Source organism: Phodopus roborovskii, unplaced genomic scaffold (genome assembly GCF_943737965.1).
Source record: "Phodopus roborovskii unplaced genomic scaffold, PHOROB, whole genome shotgun sequence".
In the NCBI taxonomy this organism is placed as follows: domain Eukaryota; kingdom Metazoa; phylum Chordata; class Mammalia; order Rodentia; family Cricetidae; genus Phodopus; species Phodopus roborovskii.
Window position 1 is genome coordinate 27955850 of NW_026126470.1, and position 18332 is coordinate 27974181.

At 44.3% G+C, this 18332-nt stretch overlaps 1 protein-coding gene across 10 annotated transcripts in view; it reads left to right on the forward strand.

The window, feature by feature from the left end:
* Window positions 1–240: 240 nt before the first annotated feature.
* The window catches only part of Son (SON DNA and RNA binding protein), a 32103-nt gene continuing 14011 nt past the window's right edge, over window positions 241–18332 (forward strand). For 4 of the 10 annotated variants that reach the window (XR_007834989.1, XR_007834990.1, XR_007834991.1 and 1 more), the window contains exons 1-6: window positions 248–486; window positions 4178–4359; window positions 6560–12487; window positions 14181–14341; window positions 16256–16402; window positions 16717–16905. Coding sequence is in view for 7 of the 10 variants with exons in the window: in XM_051191890.1 (XP_051047847.1) it covers window positions 410–486; window positions 4178–4359; window positions 6560–12487; window positions 14181–14341; window positions 16256–16402; window positions 16717–16905 (6684 nt within the window). In the remaining 3 variants the exon portion in view is untranslated. Of the gene's footprint in view, window positions 487–4177; window positions 4360–6559; window positions 12488–14180; window positions 14342–14558; window positions 16116–16255; window positions 16403–16716; window positions 16906–16999; window positions 17801–18332 lie in introns of those variants that run through there. The other 6 variants (XM_051191886.1, XM_051191887.1, XM_051191889.1 and 3 more) reach the window with 5 other exon arrangements.

Sequence of the window (18332 nt, forward strand, 5' to 3'; positions counted from 1 at the left end):
GGGCCGCGCCGCCCGACGGCCCCCAACCCCGCGGCCTCCCTCCCCGGCCACTTCTTCGTTCCGCGCGGCCGCCCCCGCCCCCGCAGGCCGAGGGCCCCGCACGGCCGGCTCGGGAGCCGCTGCTCCTGTAATGGCGCCTGCGTCAAGCACTAACATGGCGGACTAGCTGGGTGCGCGGCGCAAACGTCAGCACCTCTCTCTCCCTCTCCCCCCCGGCGGCTCAGAAACAGCGGAGGAGAGCGCGGCGCCGCTCGCCCATTGGCTCGTGGGCGGAGCGTGCCCGGCCGGACGCGCCCCTGCCAGCCAATCGGGAGGCGGATAAAAGGAATTGGCCGCTGCGCCTCCTCCCGGGGCATGCTGGGAGCCTGGAGGACTAGCGAGGAGGAGTTGAGAGAACGGAGCGGACGCCATGGCGGCCGACATCGAGCAGGTTTTTAGGTCTTTCGTGGTCAGTAAATTCCGGGAAATACAACAGGAGCTTTCCAGGTAAGCCGCCCCCCGGGCTTCCCTGCCCCTCGCGGGCCGCCGGGGCCTCGCCCGCCCGCCCGCGGCACCTTTGACGGAGACGCCGTCGTTTCTCGGCTCGGGCCCCGGTGCGGCCCCGCCTGGGCCTGGGATCCATTTTCCGGGCCATCCCCCCCGATCCTCCGTTCGCTCCCTCGGAGGGAGGTCGCCCGGCCCGCCGCGTGCGCACACGCCGCGCCTTTGTTGGGCTGAAGCCGCTCACCGTCCCCGGGGTTGGGCTGCCCGAAGCCTTCCCCCAGCCCGGGGCCCCGCGTCCACCGGGGACAGGCCTAGTTCCTCCGCCAGCCCCTCCTCCGCCGCCGCCTTCCCCCTCCCCCTCCCCGCCTCCGCGCATTTCGCCGGCCCGTGTCCGCGGCCGGAAAGGGTCTCTAACGGCCGCTCCTTGGGTAATCTTAAAACTTGTTTGTTATTGTGCGCTTCGGATCGTTTGGCGACCGGAGTCTGTTTACCGGACTGTCGGGGCCCCGGCTCGTCCCCCGTGCTGTGGACCGGACGAGCGCTCTTTTTAACTGTTGTAAACTAAGACGTCTGTCTCACTTCGGTGCGGGACTCGTGATACAGTCACTCGACAGAGGCTTGGGAGGGGGCTTCGAAACCAGTGGTTGCTTAATTTTATTAAGTAGCGAGTGGACTGTGTGTGTAGATCTGTTTTTTTTTTTTTTTTTTTCTTGCCGCCCTGACTTAATGGGCAGATTCGAAGAACATTGCGCTGTTTTTTGCCCCTGCTAGTAGACTTCAGAGATTAGCCTGGGTTCCCCAAAATTTCAACTGGGAGAAATTTCCGAAGTTGTTTACTCCGCAAAATAGTGCGGGTTATATTAAGTGGCTTTCTTTTAGTAGTTTTGTATAAAATGACCGCTTCTTTTAAAAGACAGTAAGAAAGAGTTCTTGAAAAAATAAATATTGAGTTAAAAAATGTTCTTACGAATGGTGTAAGTTGAGAAGTAACATGTGAATTAGAAAATCAGCTGATAAGCAGTTGTAAATTATGTGCCCCAAATTAGCTAGGGTTATTGGTGCAATAATATTTTATTGCTCAGATTTTCGGCTTTTTTTTTCTTCAAGATGTGATTTTTTTTTCTTTTGGTTCTTTCATTTTTTTTTTTTTTTAATTGTGGACATGCTCTACTGTCAGCACTTAACAGCCTTGTCGTGTAGCTGAAACTGGTGTCCCACTCAACACCTCCCAGTGATAGGTGGGATCACAGGCTTCAGCAACATCATCATCCCTGGTTCCCCCATCCCCCATTTCTTTTTGGTTTTTTGAGACAGGGTTTCTCTGTGTAGTTGGGTGTCCTGGAACTCACTCTGTAGACCAGGCTGGCCTTGGCTTAGAAGAGATTCACACCTCCTTAGTGCTGGCATCAATGATGTGTACCACCACTGCCTGGCTATTTTTTTTTTTTTGTAAGTAGGAATATATACATATCTACAAAAAAAAAAAATATATATATATATATATATATATCCCCACTATGTAGCTTTTCTTTTTTTTTTTTTAAACATTTTGAGGCATTGGCAAGCTTTCTTTTTTCTTTTTCTTTTTCTTTTTTTTTTTGAGACAAAACAAACTAAGAGAATATAATTTTCCTGAAAACATCTTTTTGTTTTGAGTCAGGGTCTCACTATGTGGCTCTGGATAATCTAGAACTCACTATGTAGATCAGGCTGGCTTTGAATTCATAGGGATCTTGCCTCTTTTGGGCTACCACAACCACCGTTTTGAAAGTTTTAAATAGTTTACTGTACTAATTGCATTTACTTGTTTTAATAAGCCTTGCTTTTATAGCTTTTTTTGGGGGGGGTTGTCTTTTGTGACATGGATGCTCTTTGTAGTCCTGGCCCCTGGCTGTGCTGGAACTCATGTAGAACAGCTGGCCTCAAAATCAGATTCTCCTGCCTCTGCCTCCCAAGTGCTGAGATTAAAGGTGTGTGACACCATGGACTGGCAGCATATCTTAATGTGATCAGTTTGTATTGTGTTTTAGATATATACTGTGTCCTTTGAAGTCTCAATATTGTGAATATTTTTCATAACTATATAATTTTTTCAGGCATATTTATGGATAGCAAAGTGGCTTAGAGTTCTAATTGCTTTTCAGTAATTGTAATTACATCCTGGTAGCATTATAAAAAAATTATTGGCTGCGCAGTGGTAGTGCTTGGGAGGCAGAGGCAGGCAGATCTCTTGAGTTTGAGGCTAGTCTGGTCTACAGAACTAGTTTTGGTACAGCTAGGGATAGATACAACACAGAGAGACCCTGTCTTGAAAAACATCACATTTTTCAGAGAGTGGTATTTTGTTGACAGATCCACCTTCCTCTGCCTCAAAATGGCTGAGTAGCTACTGTGCCTGCTATCCCTTTAATCCTAGTACTCAGAAGGCAGAGTCGGAAAGATCTCTGTGCGTTCTAAAGTAGTGATATAGGCCAGACAGATTAGAGAAGAAAAAACATCAGGGTATGTATAAATGCTTAGAAAAGGTGTAAAATAAAATTTTTTAATAATATCTGCAAAGAGCATTAGAAAAAAAAACATGCTTTAGGCCACTTCAATGAGCTATTTTTCCTCCATTTGTTGCATATTCATTAGTAGATGGTGAGGCTAAATTTACACAATTTATTGTATGTAGATGTATTTCCTCCATTTATAGAAACAGTTTAACAGTTTTGTTAAAATTACATGATTTTTAAATAATATGTGGCAGCTAGACATGCCCTCAGTCCCAGCAGTTAGATCTCTTTGAGTTCAAGACCAGCCAGGGCTACATAGTGAGTCCTTTGCCTTAAAAGCAAAAACAGCAATAAGTGGTATTGCTCAGTACTTATGTTATTAGACTAACAAGGGTCATCCCTCATTGATAAAGGGCTTCCTTTTGGAAATGAAACTGTTAGCAGGTAGTTTTATGTGTATTCAGTTAGTAAAATTTTAGTTGAAACTGAATGAATTTTAATTTTCTTGCAAGTTTACACAAAAATAGTAAAAATGCTTCCATGGAATGACCTTGTTTTATCTTTAGTAACGTTCTTCTGGCTCTGTGATCTGAAAATAGGTTAAACCATTTATCATTTTACTATTAGTATAAACTTGTTCCAGTGTGAGTTTCTTGAATTTTTGTAAATTGTTTAGGTGCAGAATTTTTAATAGGTGTAAATTACTATATGCAATCTTCTTAAATTTAAAAGCATTAAAATCTGAATCTGAGGGGAATTTACAGATAACCTTTTACCCGGTGCCTGCCTTGATTGGTTGTCGTCAGTGCACAGGGTTCACTCGCTTAGTTGTGTCCAAACTTTGTACCATTATGTTGGGTCATCTATTTTTCTATGTGTATTGACTCATTAATACTTATGTAACTGAAAGCTTTAAGTTAGTTTACTTTTAAAACTCACTTAGAAATCTGATTTTAAGGACCTTTCCCTGTCACAGTTTGAAAACTTTAAAAGCATTCCATCTGAGTATGGTGTTACAGAAGAATGGCAAATATGAAATAGAAAATTATGAGATGCTTCGGGAGAAAAAAAAAAGAAAATTATGAGATGCATGGGCAGTATAATGTAGGGTTGTGTTAATTAGGTTACTAATGTTGAATTACTAATTTATGGTGGTGTGACACAAGTATTAATGAAGACTGAAAATCTCTCTTGTCTAGCGGAAGGAGTGAAGGCCAGCTGAACGGTGAAACAAATGTACCTCTTGAAGGGAGCCAGGCAGGTGACACACAGGCAGGTGACACAGCTGCCTCTGCAAGGGGCCTCCCAAATGAAGAAATAGTGCAGAAAATTGAGGAAGTTCTTTCTGGAGTCTTAGACACGGAACTACGGTATAAGCCAGGTAAGTTGAAGATAACTGCATCAAAAGTCTTTTGAAATTTTTGAATGTTGATAACTCTGGTTTTAGGTTATATTTGTTACAGTGTCTTGACTTCCTCCTTTGAAAAGAGTTATATACAAACATGAACATTGGAGCAATTTCTTGGTTAACTCTAGTTATAGATTTATTCTCTATTCAGTTTTGCTATGACTATATGGTGGGATTTTTGTATGTGTATCTTCTTTGAAGAATTGCATTAATACCGGTTCTTTAAAAGTTGCTTTTGGTTTTGTTTTGTCCGTCTCCCCCCCCCCCCAATTTTTATTGTGAATGTGTGAATGTTTGGGTGCATGAATAGGCAGCCTGTGTGTCCTGGTGCCTGAGGAAGGCAAGAGGAGGGAACTCCATCCTATGGGATTGGAGTTCAGACAGTTGTAAACTACCAAGGGATGCTGAGAACTGACCAGGTTCCTGTGCAACAGCAGTACAATTTCTTAAGCACATTTTTCAAGTCCCTAAATGTCAGTTTTATAAGGTGCAATGTCCCGAGCTAAGTTTTTAGTGGTTTTTAAGACACCTTAGATTTTGTTTTAAATCCAGTGCTTAGAAGTTGACTTACGCTGGTGCACAATTTAATCTCAACCCTTGGGAGGCAGAGGTAGGCAGATCTGAGTTCAAGAACAGCCTGATCTATAGAACAATTTTTAGGACAGCCAAGGATATATAGAAACCATGTCTCTAAAAACCAAAAGAAAAAGAAGTTGATTTGTTTGTACAAAGAAGTTGAAACACAGCCATTGTGTAGTATTTGCTTTTTGGAATTGATTAAATAATGGGTTCTGGAAAATGAAAAGTTTGAGGCTGCAGAGATGGCTCAGCCTTTAGAATACTGACTGTTCTTGCAGAGGACCTTGGTTTATTTTCCAGCACCCACATGGCAGCTCACAACTGTCTGTAATTCCAGGATCTAGAACCCTCACACAGATATACACACAGGCAAAGACACCAATAAAACAAAAATAAGTAATTAAAAAATGAAGAATTTGTGATTAACCACAAAAATAAATTATTAAGTATAGGAATTAGGTGTGTGGTGTGATTCTCTCTGACAAGACATAGTTTTTAAGATAGCACCTAGTCTTGCTTAGATCGTGGCTATGGTAATCTTGTTTAGGTATAAAGTACCATTTTATGCTGCGAAATAAGCAATAGAAAATGATTTTCTTTTGATACACTGTTTGGTATTTTTTCTTCTATAATAGGAGTCTCTGGTATATTTGACTGGCATTTCCTTAAGATTTGTCACATTTTAAACCGAGCAAGTGTCATTACTTTCTGTATAAGTGAGGGCTAATAAAATATTAATAGACGTTATTTAAACGAGAGCATTTTTTATCTTTGGACATTAATCTTTTACTAGCTCTGTAATGCGAATTTTTTTTTAAAATAGGGATTGAAACTATGAAATAAATTCATTGACACAGTTTCAAAAAACCTGATATATTTTGAGAACAAAGGTTTTTTTTTTTTTTTTTTTTTTTTTTTGAGCAGGGTGCTTATTTGATATAGGGCCTTACTTTGTAATTCTGACCTGCCAGCTTCTGCCTACATGCATGCACCATCATACCCAACCTAAGAATGATTTTCAATGTATTATTGGGTGTTTTGTGCCCACATGTGGGTGGGTAACTATCCATGCATGCATGTGTATACACAGCCATGTGTATGTGGACTGCCTTGTTTCTGGAAGTCAGAGGTAATTTGTGGAGTTGGCTTTTTCTTCTACCATATGGGTCCCAGTGATTGTACTCAGATCATCAGGTTTGGCTTCAAAGTGTCATTACATTGAGCTGTCTCACTGACCCTGAAAGGGGGGGGGGATCTTTAGATTCTAGTGAAATACTTTTTTCCTCCTACCAGCTGTAAACATTGAAGCAAAGGCTCTGCACATATTAAGCAAATACTTTGACCTTGAGCTATATTCCTACCATTAAACACATTTAGTTCTAAGTAGGTTTTTATGTTAGACCAAGATTATTTGGATGCAAATTTCAATTTAGAAACACTGGAGAAATGGCAGTCTTCAGGTTTAGTGGTTAGTAGACAATAGGTTATTTTGTAAATTTTTACTTACAGTCAGATTAATTATACTGTGATTTCTACATGTTAATGAAAATAGTAGCAATTTGGGGAATGCCTAACAAGTGTTCATTACTTTCAGACTTGAAGGAGCCCTCCAGGAAAAGTCGATGTGTGTCTGTACAGACAGATCCTACTGATGAAGTTCCCACCAAAAAGTCAAAGAAGCATAAAAAGCACAAAAACAAAAAGAAGAAAAAGAAGAAAGAAAAGGAAAAAAAATACAAAAGGCAACCAGAAGAACCAGAGCCCAAGTTGAAATCTCGTCATGATGGGAATGTTGATCTGGAATCTGATTCCTTTCTCAAGTTTGATTCTGAACCTTCAGCAATGGCACTGGAGCATCCTGTGAGAGCCTTTGGCTTCTCTGAGGCCAGCGAAACCTCTTTAGTGCTAGAACCTCCAGTAGGATCAGTGGAGGTTCAGGAGTCACACATTTTAGAGACTCTGAAGCCTGCTACAGAAACAGCAGAACTGTCTGTTGGGTCTCCATCAGTGGTCTCAGAGCAGTGTGAGCAGCCTGTGTCAGTGACGATGGGACCGTCAATGACAAAGATTCTGGACTCCTTTGCACCAGCAGCAGCAGCGCTAAAGTCACCCGAGCCTGTGGTAGCAGTGTCAGTGGAGTATCAGAAGCCTCCAGAGATATCAAAGACCACGCTGGTAGAGCTTCCCGTAGCAAAAGTGCTTGAGCCATCAGAAACCCTCACGATAGTATCAGAGACGCCTATTGAGGTGTACCCTGAGCCAAGCACGCCAACAATGGGTTTTCCAGAGTCCTCTACAACTGATGCACTAAGACTGCCAGAGCAGCCTGTAGAAGCACCATCGGAGATTGCAGATTCATCCATGACAAGACCTCAGGAGTCACAGGAGCTGCCCAAGACCACAGCGGCGGAGCTGCAGGAGACGTCGGTGGCCTCAGCCCTGGAGTTGCCGGGGCCACCTGCGACCTCCATGCTGGAGTCGCCGGGGCCCCCTGTGACTCCAGTGCTGGAGTCACCCGGGCCCTCTGCCACCCTAGTGCCGGAGTTGTCAGGGCCCCTTTCTACCCCAGTGCCTGAGTTGCCAGGGCCCCCTGCGACAGCTGTGCCCGAGTTGCCAGGGCCCTCTGTGACACCAGTGCCACAGTTGTTGCAGGAATTGCCAGGGGCTCCAGCACCATCAGTGGGGTTGGAGCCACCACAGGAGGTGCCAGGGCCACCTGTGATGGCACAGGCGTTGCCAGCGGTCCCTGCAATGTCAGCAGCGATAGAATTGACAGGGCAGCCTGCCGTAACGGTAGCGATGGAGTTGACCGAACAGCCTGTGACGACGACAGAGTTCGAGCAGCCTGTGGCCATGACAACGGTGGAACACCCTGGGCATCCTGAGGTGACAACAGCAACAGGGTTGCTGGGGCAGCCGGAGGCAGCCATGGTGCTGGAGTTGCCAGGACAGCCAGTGGCAACCACAGCTCTGGAGTTGTCTGGGCAGCCTTCAGTGACTGGGGTGCCCGAGTTGTCAGGGCTGCCTTCGGCAGCTGGGGCGCTGGAGTTGTCAGGGCAGCCTGTGGCAGCTGGGGCGCTGGAGTTGCCAGGGCAGCTCATGGCAGCTGGGGCGCTGGAGTTCTCGGGGCAGTCTGGGGCAGCTGCAGCGCTGGAGCTTTTGGGGCAGCCCCTGGCAACAGGGGTGCTGGAGTTACCAGGGCAGCCTGGGGCGCCAGAGTTGCCTGGGCAGCCCGTGGCAACTGTGGCGCTGGAGATCTCTGTTCAGTCTGTGGTGACGACATCGGAGCTGTCAACGATGACCGTGTCGCAGTCTCTGGAGGTGCCCTCGACGACAGCGCTGGAATCCTATAATACGGTAGCACAGGAGCTGCCTACTACATTGGTGGGGGAGACGTCTGTAACAGTAGGAGTGGATCCCTTGATGGCCCAAGAGTCCCATATGTTAGCTTCTAACACCATGGAGACCCATATGTTAGCATCCAACACCATGGACTCCCAAATGCTAGCATCCAACACTATGGATTCTCAGATGCTAGCATCCAATACCATGGACTCCCAGATGTTAGCCTCTAGCACCATGGATTCCCAGATGTTAGCCTCTAGTACTATGGACTCCCAGATGTTAGCAACCAGCTCCATGGACTCCCAGATGTTAGCAACCAGCTCCATGGACTCCCAGATGTTAGCAACCAGCTCCATGGACTCCCAGATGCTAGCAACCAGCTCCATGGACTCCCAGATGCTAGCAACCAGCTCCATGGACTCCCAGATGTTAGCAACCAGCTCCATGGACTCCCAGATGCTAGCAACCAGCTCCATGGATTCCCAGATGTTAGCAACCAGCAGTATGGACTCCCAGATGTTAGCAACCAGCTCCATGGACTCCCAGATGTTAGCATCTGGTGCTATGGATTCTCAGATGCTAGCTTCTGGCACCATGGATGCTCAGATGTTAGCTTCTGGTACCATGGATGCCCAAATGTTAGCATCTAGTACCCAAGATTCTGCTATGATGGGTTCAAAATCTCCTGATCCTTATAGGTTAGCTCAGGATCCTTACAGATTAGCTCAGGATCCCTATAGGTTGGGTCATGACCCCTATAGGTTAGGCCATGATGCTTACAGGTTAGGACAGGACCCATACAGATTAGGCCATGATCCCTACAGACTAACTCCTGATCCCTATAGGATGTCACCCAGACCCTACAGAATAGCACCCAGGTCCTATAGAATAGCACCTAGGCCGTACAGGTTAGCACCTAGACCCTTGATGTTAGCATCTAGACGTTCTATGATGATGTCTTATGCTGCAGAACGTTCTATGATGTCATCTTATGAGCGCTCTATGATGTCTTATGAACGCTCTATGATGTCCCCTATGGCTGAGCGCTCTATGATGTCAGCCTATGAACGCTCTATGATGTCAGCCTACGAGCGCTCCATGATGTCACCTATGGCTGAGCGCTCTATGATGTCAGCCTATGAACGCTCTATGATGTCAGCTTACGAGCGCTCCATGATGTCCCCGATGGCTGATCGATCTATGATGTCCATGGGTGCCGACCGGTCTATGATGTCATCGTACTCTGCAGCTGACCGGTCTATGATGTCATCGTACTCTGCAGCTGACCGATCTATGATGTCATCTTACACTGATCGATCAATGATGTCTATGGCAGCTGATTCTTACACTGATTCTTATACTGATTCCTATCCAGAGGCATACATGGTGCCTCCGTTGCCTCCCGAAGAGCCCCCAACAATGCCACCATTGCCGCCTGAGGAGCCACCAATGACTCCACCATTGCCTCCTGAGGAGCCACCAGAGGGTCCAGCATTGTCCACTGATCAGTCGGTATTACCAGCTGACAATACTTGGTCTACAGAGGTGACATTACCTACTGAAGAATCTGTATCACAGCCTGAGCCTCCTGTGAATCAAAGTGAGATTTCAGAGCCTTTGACAGTACCTGCTAACTATTCAGTGTCAGAATGTGAGGCTTCAATGTTAGCATCAGAGGCTGTTACCACAGTTGCAGAACCTGCACAAGAGCCGGAGTCTTCAGTTATGTCAACACCAGTTGAATCTGCTGTAATTGCTGAACACGAAATAGTTACAGAGAGACCAGTGACATACATGGTTTCTGAGACTGCCGTGTCAACGGAACCAGCAGCATTATCAGAGCCTTCTGTTATGATGGAGACATCAGAAGCATATGATTCCATGAGACCATCAGGACATGCCGTCTCAGAGGTATCTGTGTCCCTCCTGGAGCCAGCAGCAACTATTTCACAGCCAGCAGAGAGCAGTCTGGAGCTGCCATCCTTGGCTGTCCCTGCCCCTCCCACTATGACTACTCCAGAATCTCCTGCTGTGGCCGACCCAGAGCCTCCCATTATGGTTGTTCCAGAAACCCCCAGTGTGGCTTTCCCAGAGCCGCCTCCTGTGGTTGCACCAGAACTTTCTTCTCTGCCTGTCTCAGAACCTCCTGTGGCTGGTCCGGAGCTTCCAGCTTTGGCTGACCCAGCGCATGCTACAACTGCAGGGTCAGGGGTCTTTCCCCTGGAGCCTTCTGTGTCTATCTTGGAACCAGCAGTATCCGTCCCTCAACCTCAACCTGTTACGGTTGTTTCAGAGCCTTGTGCTCCTGTCCAGGAACCTACTGTGGCATTTTCAGAACCCGCTGTCACCGTTTCAGAGCATATGCAAATAATACCACCTGAGATGGCTTTAGAGCCTCCACCGATAGTGGCATCCAGTGCTCTGTCATCACATGTTATAAAAGGAATGAATTTACTCTCTGGGGACCAAAGTGTCGGCCCAGAGGTTGGCATGCAGGAGGTTCTATTGCATCCAGGTGAAGAGCCACATGATGGAGGACACGTGAAAAGTGACTTGTATGAAAATGACTATGATAGAAATACGGACCTCACTATAAACAGTCATGTAATTGCTAAAGATGTGGAGCATAATACAGTGTATGCCACTACCGTTGGTCCTGGTGGTGAAGCAACTGAAGAGAAGGGTTTGCCTGTCATTGAGACTAAGGAAGTCACAGACTTGGATTCCTGTCCTGCTGTTGGTGAAGCTGAGGTAGGAAGAAGGCTGTCTTCTCAACTTGCTCTGGAAACAGATACAGTGGGAACCAGTAAGGGGTTGGAATTTGCCACAGCATCTGTTCCCAGTTTAGCTGATAAATATGATGCTGAAGTGTCTTTAACTACTCAAGACACTGAACATGACATGGTGATTTCCACTAGCCCCAGCGGTGGCAGTGAAGCTGGCATAGAGGGGCCTTTGCCTGCTAAAGACATCCATCGTGATTTACCATCAACAGACCCTGTTCGTAAGGGCACAGAAGACCCATCACCTACAAAAGAGAGTGATGACACAGTAGCAGTTGCACTTAGCCCTAAAGAAAGCAGTGGAGATAAAGAGATGCCTCCTCCCAGTAGAGAGGCAGTTCCTGATTCAGGGTACCCTGTGAGCATTGACGAGATTAATGAAGCCGACTTAGTGAGACCATTACTTCCTAAGGACATGGAGCGTCTCACAAGCCTTAGAGCTGGCATCGAAGGACCTTTACCTGCAGGTGATGTTGAACGTGACAAATTGGCTGCCAGTCCAGTTGTAATTAGTATACCAGAGAGAGCTTCAGAATCTTCATCAGAGGAAAAGGATGATTATGAAATTTTTGTAAAAGTTAAGGACACACATGAAAAAAGCAAGAAAAATAAAAGCCGGGACAAAGGTGAGAAAGAGAAGAAAAGGGACTCTTCATTGAGGTCTCGGAGCAAGCGCTCCAAGTCTTCTGAACACAAGTCACGCAAGCGGACCAGTGAGTCTCGTTCTAGAGCAAGGAAGAGGTCGTCTAAGTCTAAGTCTCATCGTTCTCAAACACGGTCAAGGTCACGTTCAAGACGCAGGAGGAGGAGTAGCAGATCAAGATCTAAGTCTAGAGGGAGACGGTCTGTATCAAAAGAGAAGCGCAAAAGATCTCCAAAGCACAGATCCAAGTCCAGGGAACGGAAAAGGAAAAGATCAAGCTCCCGGGACAACCGGAAAACAGCTCGAGCTCGGAGTCGAACTCCAAGTCGTCGGAGTAGGAGTCACACTCCTAGTCGCCGGAGAAGGTCTCGATCTGTTGGTAGAAGGAGGAGTTTCAGCATTTCCCCAAGCCGCAGGAGCCGCACCCCAAGCCGCAGGAGCCGCACCCCAAGCCGCAGGAGCCGCACCCCAAGCCGCAGGAGCCGCACCCCAAGCCGCAGGAGCCGTACCCCAAGTCGCAGGAGCCGCACCCCAAGTCGCAGGAGCCGCACCCCAAGTCGCAGGAGCCGCACCCCAAGTCGCAGGAGAAGATCGAGGTCTGTGGTACGAAGAAGAAGCTTCAGTATATCCCCAGTCCGATTAAGGCGGTCAAGAACACCTTTGAGAAGAAGATTTAGTAGATCTCCCATTCGTCGTAAAAGGTCCAGGTCTTCTGAAAGAGGCAGATCCCCCAAACGCCTAACAGATTTGGGTGAGTTTTTTTGTTTTGTTTTGTTTTTTTTTTTTTTTTTTACATTGTAACAGAGTATGAGTTAAGCTTGATCTCTGATCTTGAGTCAAAATGAGTATTTTTGGGTTGTTGGCTTTGATATTCAGTTGTGTTTAGAAAATGAAGAGGAAGTGAATGCCCTTTCTGGAAAGGTAAAAAAGATCTGTCTGCTGTGGGGAGTATGCAGAGCCTTGATGTGTCCATACCTCAATTAAAAAGGTAGTAGTTGGAGAGCCTTGTTACAAGTCAGATTGTGTGTTGTATGTAATTCAACACATAGCTTTGCAAATAAGCAAAGTTTGAAAATTTCTCATCTAATAGTTTAGTTTGGCTTTTTTTTTTTTTTTTTTTTTTTTTTTTTTTTTTTCCTTTCTTTCTTTCTTGTGTTTTTGGAGACAGGGTCTTAGTCCATGTTGGTATTGAATTTACTGTGTAGCCAGCCCAAAGTGGCTGTGTTCTTCCCTCAGGCTGCTGTTGGCTAGGAGTACAGGTTGAGAGCCACCATGCTGGACTTTAGCTTTCATGTCTTAAAATGGCAATCAGGATTATTACATGGAAAGGTTATTATGAGTAATATGACAGGTTAAAAATTTCATCTGTGACTGAATTGGATGAATGATGCACTTTACTTAATGAAGTGATAATCATTTTTAAGAATCTGTTGTCTTAAGTATAAATTTTTTTTCCAGCCGGGTAGTGGTGGCATATACCTTTAATCCCTGCACTTGGAAGATAGAGAGAGGCAAGTAGGTCTCTGAGTTCAAGGCCAATCTGGTCTATAGAGTGAATTCCAGGACAGCCTCACCCCTCCCCCCCAAAAAAGAAAAGCTCTTATTAAAACTTGTTGGTGGGTGATTTTTTTTGGGGGGGGGTTAGGACAGTCTAAATAAAAAGACAGCAGAATTTGTGTTCAGTTTAACAAGAGTTTTCTCTTGAGGAATAGTCGGTGATTGTCAGTGATTGTAAGTTAGTGAAGGAAGTTGGTAGAATGTATTCCTTTCACCAAAGAACAAGACGGAAAAGAATAGAATTGATAATTGCCCTAGTAATGGTGTAGGGGGCACATTCCCACAGTGGAGAGAAATGTTCATTTTGCTGAGTTGAAGGCCTCTAGAAAGAGATGGCACTTGGGGCTTAATACGGATTAAGTTGTCAGATTAGATGAGATTTGTTTGAGAGAGACGGACACTAATTTCTGTAGCCCACTCATTACCTAGCTGAGGTTGACCTGAACTTCTGGTACTGCTGCCTCCTGCTCCAGCTTGGGATTGCAGTTTTCTTTCTATAATGAGTTTTCTGTGATACTGGACTCTTAACACAGGCAGGGCCATGCATGCTCAGTGAACATTCTTCAACTAAACTAAGCTACATCCCTAGCACGGAAGTGAGAGTCTTATAGTCATGCTAATTTTAGCTAGTAATGTTGCCTTTGGCAGACTTGTGCCTTATAATTTGTGGCTAGGTGATCCTCAGACTTACATAAACCATTGTGTGTACCATTTGAATTGGAAAGGGAGAATTCTACTAATTGTTGAAAAGGGCTCATCCACTATGATGATGGCTGTAACTTAGGGTAGAATACTGTTGCTTTTAATTTTACTGTATATGATACTTCAGACAGAACAAAAATGTATAGCGTTTAGGAAAACTGCTTCTTGTATTTTTCCTCTAACAGATAAGGCTCAATTACTTGAAATAGCCAAAGCTAATGCAGCTGCCATGTGTGCTAAGGCTGGTGTTCCTTTACCACCAAACCTAAAGCCTGCCCCTCCACCTACAATAGAAGAGAAGGTTGCTAAAAAGTCTGGAGGAGCCACCATCGAAGAGTTAACTGAGGTAAGCTAGACAGACTTTGTTTTCATTCCTAAGTGGTGTTGACTCTGGAGCGTGCCAAAACCTGAATTGTGGGCTGAACTGATAATGGCTGGCACCGAGTGCCCAAAACCCGAAATACAGATGTGGCGGCGGCAGAAGCTCTGTTTAGCAGGCCATTATCCGGGATGGCTAAGCTCCGCTAGCTAAAAAGTTACTTCCCATTACTTTTGCTTTCCAGTTTTAGAAGCCAAACTGACTGAGGAGTGGAACGGTTCGTTTGAATGGAGGAGGTGTTGAGTGAGCAACACGCAGAAGCTCGCCTACAGTTTCGTTTCCATTCACGACGTGTTCACTGATCGCCAAGAGTGTACTGCATATACGCAAAGACACAGACAATCTTCAGAAATGATCTTTTGCCACCGGAGCTTGGAAATTAGTGAGAATAGCTGGCCATTGCCTGAAAGGAACCTCTTTCGCATCAACATTTCGGGTTTTGGCTGTTTGGTACCAGCCATTGGCGATAATGGCCGGCCATTATCAGTTCTTCCTGCGGTTCGGGTTTTGGCAGTAACATATTTTAAATATACTTATTTTTGTTTTTAAAAAAATTGATCTTTTGAAATTAAGGCTTTTTGGGGAAGCTTTGTTTTACTTTAATATTTTGTGTGTGTGTGTGGGGAAGACGCTGAAATATTGCTGCTAGGATCCAGAAATAACAGTTTCATATACTGAAACTTGCTATCGGCTAGCCTTATGGCAGCTGCCACTGTCAGCATACTCTGCTCCTGTTGGTTACATGCTCGATACACTCTTGTGTTTTTGGCTAATTGAGCTTTTTAATTCTATTGTAATGTTTTCAATTGATAATAGATGTGACAAATTCTGCTTGTATAGACAGGTCTACTAAAATTTACTCTCAACCTTTTTATGAATGGAATCTGTTCCTTTGCTTCTGGGGAAGGAATTGACTTCATATGTTGGACTGCATCAATTGCACCCTCTCCATCATGCCTTATTTTCCATTCTTAAGTTACAGTCCTTAAATAAATTTTAAAAACATTTATGGAGAGACATGTTACTATTTACTATGCCACAAATGTTTAAAACCTTTTACTACATTTGGGGATTATAAAGTTTCTTAATTTCTTTCCTTGCTTAGATTCATTATAGTATGAATTATAACTTAAGATCTAGCAGAAAGCCTCTTGCTTACTTACCAAATGCAAGCTGTTTCTCTAAAACCCTGTGAACACTTAGCGTCCTGCTGTTTGCTTCATCTTCAGCGCTCTTGTCCCATGCGGCAAGTCTCTCCTGACTTGTTCACTACCATCTGACCAAGATGACTTTCCTTTCCTTCCCATTTCTTCTTTACTATGGAAATTGCGCTTAAAACTCTTGAAGGAATATTCTTTTTTTTTTTTTTTTAAACCCTGCCTGAATATTCTCTCTTAAGCCTTTGTTCTTTTAGCACTTATGTACTGTTTGTATTATATCAGTTTGCACTTGTTATTGTGTTGCTCTGTATAAAGGTTCTTCAATTACTTCTTGTACATGTACTCTTGTCTCGTATTAGATTGTAAGCTCCTTTGGAGCAGGGACCATGTCTTTACCTTTTTGTTTTTCCCGTTTTCTTTTTTCCTTCCTTCCTTCCTTCCTTCCTTCCTTCCTTCCTTCCTCTCTTTCTTTTTTTATTTTATTTTATTTTATTTTTTTTTTGTATTTTTCCGAAGACAGTGCCCAGTACAGTGCTCTGCACATAGTAGGTGCTCAATAAATGTTGTTGACTGACTGAGCAGCCAGTGTGTGTTTAAATAATGTATCTAGTAAGCTGTCATAATTGTTGATTACTTGAAATTGATCTTATGTGATTCTTTTTTAAAATTATATGCTGTTTTGTGTAAATCATATTCATCTTTTGTTTGTTTTTACTTTAAGAAATGCAAACAGATTGCACAGAGTAAAGAAGACGATGATGTAATAGTGAATAAACCTCATGTTTCGGATGAAGAGGAAGAAGAACCTCCTTTTTATCATCATCCCTTTAAACTCAGTGAACCCAAGCCCATTTTTTTCAATCTGAATGTGAGTATTAGTAAAGCGCTAACAGACTGATGAAGGCCTTGTGGAGTTAGTACCCTGAGTATAGCATGTTAGTATATAAGTACTGGGATGGATAGTGATATTCCCTCTAAAAGTAAGGCTAGAACTGTGGCTCTTTGCTAGTGCGGGTCCCTAGGATGTGTGAGGTTTCAGTTCCTGGCACTGCAAAAAAAAAAAAAAAACAAAAACAAAAACAAAAAATGAAAGTAAACATTTCCCTTAGATTTTATTGAAATTCTTTAGAAACCATTTATGGTATCTGTTACAATGAATTCTAATTAAATCCTGCATTTTAGATTGCTGCAGCAAAGCCAACTCCACCAAAAAGCCAAGTGACATTAACAAAGGAGTTTCCTGTGTCATCTGGGTCCCAGCATCGGAAAAAAGAAGCCGACAGTGTTTATGGAGAGTGGGTCCCTGTGGAGAAGAGCGGTGAGGAGGGCAAAGATGACGACAACGTTTTCAGCAGCAGCTTGCCCTCAGAGGTAAGTAGTGGGGTGCCACTGTTTGTTTGTGATCTGAATCTTCCATTTTATTGTTATCTCATATCTGATTTGGATTCTGTTTCACTCTTCTTAGGGCCGGGTTAAACGGCAGGGCCGGGTTAAACGACAGATGAAACAACCCGCAGCTTCTCATTTGACAGTAACTCGATGCAATTCACTTTGTGGAACGAAGCCACAAAGTGAAAAGCATCGAATTGCAGAGAAAAGTGTTATCACATCCCTACCCAACATTGGGCCCTCCATGCACTTGTGGGAAGGTAGCCCAAGGTACAACTATTTAGCTTCCCGTTTTGCTTCAAGGCTCTATAGCTCTAGATTTTGGTGGTAGCAAGTATGTTGGGTGGAGGGATTTGAGGGGAGAGAAGGCAGGTCCTCAGGTTCAACACAAGAACTGGGTTGAAAAGTCATTGTAGGCTGATGTGAACATCTTGAGTACATACCTGTCGCCCTTACTTAAGTGAGTTTCTTACTATTTCTCTGGGTTTGCAGACAGCCTTTGATTTCAGTGATTCCCTTCCTTGTGCTACCTTAGCCCTTTTGAATTCTTGTGTTTAACCTAGTGTCCAGCCTTGGTTCTTCATTCCCTTCTCCTTCCCCTCTTAGCTACGATTAAAAGTTGGAGGAGTGGAATTTATACATTGAAATTTCTCAAGGCAATAGTTGTATCTTGTCAAAATGACGCAGTAACAATGCCAAATGTCAAAACAACCCCATTAAAATGCCGCCTGATTAAGTTATGTGCTGCTAAGTACAGTGCACATGAGAACAGCAAAACTGTATATATATGTAAATATATATATATCTGTATCTTTGTATGTATCTCTGTATCTGTATCTTTGCTGTGTCTTTTAATAAACAGTTTACTTTTATTTAACTTGTTGTGCAAAATCACGCTTGGGGATCTGGGCGGGTGGAGACTTGACTACGGGAGGTGGGAGTTAGAGACTTGCAGTCGTCACCTCGCCCGCTTTCCAAGGGTTGGACTTAAGACAGCTTATGGACTCGAGAGACCTCTACTCTTCACCTGAGGGTCCCTACATTGGCCATAAACATTTTCCAGTAGACACTTCCAGTTCTACAGATAAATCTTTTTTGTAAAGTCAAAGTAAACAGAACTCAAATCAAACTTTTTCATGCAATACTTTGCCCCAGAGATATTCACAGGCGACATTTTCACTGTGTTTTTTTGACCTGCGGCATTTTGAATGGGAACATAGTAATGCTGATGGACATAGCTGGTCAGTGCAGCTAACTTTGTTGACAGTTAAGGGTGATGGTCTGTATTCACACCAAGTTCAACAACGGAAGCAAATCAAACCATCACCAGTGAGGGGAAGGGGGTCTGGTTTGGACAGCACTGTAGATGGAATGAGTTAGTGCTGGTTTATTTACTAACCCCCATATCA